The sequence below is a fragment of the Aulonocara stuartgranti genome (assembly GCF_965226115.1).
Source record: "Aulonocara stuartgranti genome assembly, chromosome: 9".
Taxonomy (NCBI): domain Eukaryota; kingdom Metazoa; phylum Chordata; class Actinopteri; order Cichliformes; family Cichlidae; genus Aulonocara; species Aulonocara stuartgranti.
The window spans coordinates 1,100,001-1,106,088 of NC_138960.1; the positions used below are offsets into that span (position 1 = coordinate 1,100,001).

The window sequence follows — 6,088 nt, forward strand, 5'->3', positions numbered from 1 at the left end:
TGGTATATCATGTGCTATGTGATCGCTAGCGACACAGCTATGTTAGCATAACATAAACACAGTGAAGCTGGAGGATGAACGCTAACACTTTTCCACTCGATAAAAGTTAACATGAGGGTTCCCGATGGTTAGAGACAAATGCAGTCACATGGCAAGATGCTGTAAACGGACCAAACTTCAGTCAGGAGAACAACTGAGATAATCCATCCACAATAGGAGGTTAGTCATTAATATACTGCAACAACATGGGAACAGAGCAGCTGTGATAGAATACAGCATTAATGAATCGATGGTACAGAAGTGGAGGAAGCAAGAAGAATGAGTTTAATAAAGTTTGATTTATCTGACTGCTTTGTTTCGCTTAATGTGCCTTATAATCCCGTGAAGTTTATGGTCCGAAAAATACGTATTTGACTTTTTTATTTGGCACACTGCAGTTTAATGTTGCAAAGCACCTCTTTTTAACTTTAGTGGATATCATACATGGTTATGCTGAGGATGTGTCAGCCCATTTCTACTGGAAATGCCCTTTGGTTAAACATTCAGCAAGGAATTTGCATTTGCACTGTTACATTTTTATATAGCTTTAATGCACATAAAAAACAGCTGCTTGTTTAAGTGAAAATGAATGGATGGGTTTTTTGCGCTAGTAAAGTTGTGGAGTTGTATTTTGTATTTTGTCTCGCATCAATTATATCGTCAGTTATATCGTTATCGCAAATTTTCAAATGTATATCATGATGAATATTTTTGGCCAGATCACCCTGCTCTTGTTGCAAGCAAGCATTGTAGTTCAAACAACGTACTTTGCCCTGATTTTTAGTAAGGTCTCTTGGCTGCAAGTTTTACAGCCAGAATGTTGGATTTGCAAAACAAACAAAACTTCCACTCTCACCTGTCCCCAGACGAGCCGCTGCGTCCATGCACACCGCCATCTTACATTACATCTGAGTGGATGTGTTGAAAGATTTCACTGTGTTAAAATGGCATAGGAATGTAAAAACTTTGGGATCTGTTGATACATAGCATTCATCCAACTGATATTTCTTTTACCCCCACTAAAGCTATGAGCCACCTGAATGGACAAAAGATGTACGGGAAGATCATCCGGGTGACACTGTCCAAGCACCAGACGGTGGCATTGCCTCGGGACGGCCTGGATGATCAAGGTCTGACCAAGGATTTTGCCAACTCCCCACTTCATCGTTTCAAGAAACCAGGTTCCAAGAACTTCCAGAACATCTTTCCACCCTCTGCCACTCTTCACCTTTCCAATATCCCGTAAGTACTGGTATGGTCAGTTGGCATCACACAGAGGACATGCCACCGAAGGATTTCTGAAATACTCCTACTAACTAGCACAGCTGTTAATGCAAGAGATTAACTGTGTTCTTGGTGTGGTGGCTAATGAACAGATATCATTGTTAACAGTTTATATTAAAACTGCTAAATGATTAGACTTGGAGAAAAGAGCTGATGCTAAAATCATGTATGATTAGAGTCTGTGTCTTTCACTTTGGCAGACAAGATGTGACAGAAGATGACCTGCGGCTGCTCTTCTCCAACACTGGAGGCACTGTGAAAGCATTCAAATTTTTCCAGTATGTACAGCTGTCCTACCTACTGGACAAGTCCAGGCTAACATTTGTTAAAGATTCCCATAAACCTCCATCCTGCCACTTCCATCCATCTAGTTAATCTGTGGCATTTGTCTCTGCTTCGTGTTTTCAAGAGATCGCAAGATGGCTCTGATCCAGATGTCAACAGTGGAGGAAGCCATCCAGGCACTGATCGACCTTCACAACTATAACATGGGAGGCAACCAGCACCTGAGAGTCTCGTTCTCCAAGTCCACCATTTAAGAATGTGACCCACAGGCTCCGGACACTATGACTGTGATGGTTGAACTATTTCAAGCTCCTAGATTGTCTGAACACCAGGGGGACCACATAGATTGAATCAGTTATCTTGATTGTATCATTCCTTGATATCCTTTTATTTTCTTTAAAAAGAACAACATTGGATCTCCCCAGCTCTTTCTGAAGTGTCTCTCCATATTTTTTTGTCAAGCAGAACCTTGAAATGGTTGGTTGTCCCCCTGTACGTTAGTTGGATGTAAATCGGTGAATCATTTTTAAATGAAAAGATACAGTACTCGTGTGCCTTACTCAACTATCTTTTCCTACAGTTGGATATGTTAATTTATCAAACTCCTACCGAGGCACATTAGTATTAATGAGTTGATGAGAATGCAAGATGTTTTCTATTCATCTAGACAGAACAGTCTAGAAGCTGTGCCTCTGACTAGGCATAGCCGTGTTTCTTCTCCAATTTTAGATGACATTTTCCTTTTTAGTTTAGCAGCAGGAGAGCTGAATATTCCTGAGGTAAAATGTTTTTGGTAGCCTATGACATGCAGTTTAACTGGAACGCCTTTATTCCAAAGGGATGTTCAGTGGAAGATTGTTCTAGCACAATCCATGCATAAGAAACTATGACAATGTAGTAAAGTATTTTGTTATGTGATTTTGAAGCCTTCCTTGCTTTTCTTTTCTATAGCAGTGAGGTTTAATAGTTGGTGACAGTGTTCTTTAAAGCATGCATGATGATAGGCTCTCACATAAGTGTTGCATGCTGTGGAAGCAGTAAAAAGATGAGTCCACTGTGATTGCATTGTCATGTGACACTGTACTTGAGAGGGCTACTCAGTTGGACCAAAGTTTCGGTGCCTTTAGTGTTAAATCATATAAACAAAAAAGAGCATTTTAATTGTTGTGTATATGGGGAAGATGTCCACGATTCAAAGTGTTCACTGAATTCTTTTATTTTTAAATCACAAACCTGATTTCATAGGCATTTGTTCTGAACTAATCCTGGTGTATATACATTTTTTTTTTTTTAATCGTCAAAGCTATGTTTTTGTTTTTTTAATGTAGTTCAGAATGTAAGGATTTGGACTCAAGCTGGTGCAATTAAAGGATAAAAAATTTTTCTAACAACGGAGGTTCAACTTGGTTTTCTGTTTTTTGAGTTTCCCCTCTCACGGTGTCTCTTATGTGTTCCGCATTACCTCTGTAGCATGTCTAATAAAACTCTTCTGTAGCTCTGCATTCACTTCCTCTGTCTCACTCCTCTATTTTATGTCTGCTCACTTCGGAAACCATCTTCAGTCCTAGGTGGGAGAAGACCAAAATCAAGTTGGAGACACTTGAAAGCAAGCTCTAATAAACCAGATTGAACCCTGTGAAGTTTCTAGATTATAGGACACTTTCTCGATATGTTTCCCACTCTGCCAGCTTACTCAATCTGTTCCTTTAATATCTCGCTCTTCTCTCCTCTGGTATTTCCCCATTTTCTGATTAGCCTAAGGACCACTGCTGTCCTGACCATCTGTTTGGGAGAGCTTGACACAACCACAGGCATCAGTAACAGGCACTTTTTAGTCTTTGCACACAGCTTTAGCCTGTAGAAATGTGAGGGGTTTTGATTTAGCCAGCACTTGGGTCTACAATAGAAATAAAACTCAGCTGACAGGGAACATATAAACCACACAGAAGGCCTGCAGCTAAACTGGGGGTTTAAACTGGGAAACTATCTGTGCACTGACAGATCCCATTACATTGTATAGAATAATAATAATAATGGATTGGATTTATATAGCGCTTTTCAAGGCACCCAAAGCGCTTTACAATGCCACTATTCATTCACTCTCGCATTCATACACTGGTGGAGGCAGCTACAGTTGTAGCCACAGCTGCCCTGGGGCAGACTGACAGAAGCGAGGCTGCCATTTCGCGCCATCGGCCCCTCTGGCCAACACCAGTAGGCGGTAGGGTAAAGTGTCTTGCCCAAGGACACAACGACCAGGACAGAGAGCCCAGGGATCGAACCGGCGACCTTCCGGTTACAGATACGCTTCCCAACCCCCTGAGCCACGGTCGCCCATGCCATGCGCCCAGAATGGCATGAAATGTAATGGACACAGCATTTAAATGTGCAGAAAGTGAATTTCAATCTGTAAATAAAGCACTATTAATCTACTTTCTATTAACCGGAAGGTTTCGTTCGTGGTTCGTTCCCCGGCTGCTCTAGTCTACATGCCAAATATCCTATGGCTTCAAGTTGCTCTCCGATGCAGCTGGATGGATAGAAAGCACTAATCTAGAAAAGCATAGACAAATGTGCTTGGCTGGATAAGACAAAACACTTGGCTTTGCTCATGCAGTCCATTTACTCCCTGAGCTAGAAATGACTGAAACACTGGGAGAAGTGCTAGTACTCACACTACACCACAGTTTTCTTATTAATTTAAAGAAATCAGTGCATCTAGTGGCATAGTTCTAGTGATTAACAAAAGTGGAAAAATGTGATTGTCAGTCCGTGATTGTGAGGAACACTAAGTTTGAACAGTGTGGTATCTTAGACTAGAATAGAATAGCCCTTTGTTGTCACCGTACATGTACAACAAAGTTGTGGGTGCTTCACACAAACTCTAATGTTCTCCATGTGGTAAGTGTCCATGTGCTCATTGATCCTGGTCCCTCCTGTTTAGGTCTAGAGGTAACTTAAAAAGGAGCCAAAATCAGGCAGTGCTCCTGAAAACAAACACAAATGGCCTCCCACTGGTGTTTTTTGTGTCCTGTCTCCTCCTTCATGCTAGAGTCAACACACTACTTCCATTTACTGATCACAATCATTTTCATAAGGTGACAGTGCTACCTGTAATATTAATATTCCCTTTTTTCCCTTTAGAAGCTAACTTTCTTCTGTCATATTCATCAGACTCTGCTGATGAAAAAGTGAAAAGTAAAATAAGCCCACATGCACACACCCACGGTGTTGTCTTTTACTTGTGTTTTTTGTATTTATTTCTGATTTTTTATTATTTACTAAATAAAGGAAAAGTAAGAAAAATGTATTTATAAAGGGCAATAAGCAGCTGCACAGCATTATAGAACAAAACGGTAAGATAAAAAAGGAATATTAGTGAAAGTGAAGTAATTATGTAGTTTAAAAGCCTAGTTAAACAAAACTGCTGCTTTCTACGAGTCCAGATGGTCTGCTAACCAAAGATGTACTGGGAGACTGTGCGAAAGTCTTGGTGTCACAGACTTAACTAGTACACACCATACAACACCTCACCTGGTGTTGGGTCTCTCTGCAGTAGACTATCACTTCCTGTTCCTGTTACAAGTGACAGTGGTTTTATCTGCGTAACCCATGTAATTAAAAAACCTTTAGATAATAATTAATTAGTGAAGGTTACAAATAATCTTCTTATGGCCTCTGACGGGGGACTCATCTCCCTGCTTGTCCTGCCAGTGCAGTTCTCCACAATATTGACTGTAATATTATCTTACCGCTATTACAGCATGTTGTAGGTAGTAAATATACTGCATTGTATCAATAGACTGCAGTTTGTTCCTGTAAATGGGGACTCCATTACAAAGAATGACTCCTAGCATGTATAACCTGACAATAATGAACTTGTGTATGTAAAGAACAGTGGAACATTTAAAAGGATGAAAATAATAAAGTTGCTGTCGCTGTGTTGATGTAAACAGGCTTCGTTCCATCAGGGACCGGGTACATCCACATGACTTTGTGATGATGGACGCCCCTGTCAGGATTGTTTGAAGAAGATTGCACTCCACAGTCCAGTCCTGGGCCTGTGCAGATGGCCTGATCCATCATCATGCAGACATTTGCAGCTCACTATTAGTGCCATGGGTTTTTATTTTGTGAGCGTTCAGTGGAAGTGCTTGTGTCCTGGATTGGGCTCTGAAAACAAAGATGACATGATGTATCAATGCAAACCAGAGGAGCTAATCAATACCTAGTCTTTGCAATGCATCACTAGGGCTGGACACTGTGATCCTGCTCTCTGTCACACAGATTATAGATGACAGGACAAAGTCTCATGGATGCTGTTAGCTCATGGGTTTCTGCACTCCTGACTATAAAAACACATTGGAACTACGAGTTTGAAAGTAGGAAATTCTCATTCATTTTCTATCTGAAATAATAATAATAACTTTGTTTGTATAGCACAACACAGGGTTACAAAGTGCTTCACAGTTTGAATAAA

General features: G+C 40.6%; 1 protein-coding gene across 5 annotated transcripts in view; it reads left to right on the top strand.

The window, feature by feature from the left end:
• The window catches only part of LOC309713873 (polypyrimidine tract-binding protein 2-like), a 37,438-nt gene extending 34,324 nt beyond the window's left edge, over positions 1-3,114 (top strand). For all 5 annotated transcript variants that reach the window (XM_082545787.1, XM_082545786.1, XM_082545784.1 and 2 more), the window contains 3 exons: positions 1,065-1,281; positions 1,524-1,601; positions 1,733-3,114. In XM_082545787.1, the coding sequence (XP_082401913.1) occupies positions 1,065-1,281; positions 1,524-1,601; positions 1,733-1,862 (425 nt within the window). In that variant the 3' untranslated portion in view covers positions 1,863-3,114. The remainder of the gene's footprint in view (positions 1-1,064; positions 1,282-1,523; positions 1,602-1,732) is intronic.
• Positions 3,115-6,088: the final 2,974 nt, after the last annotated feature.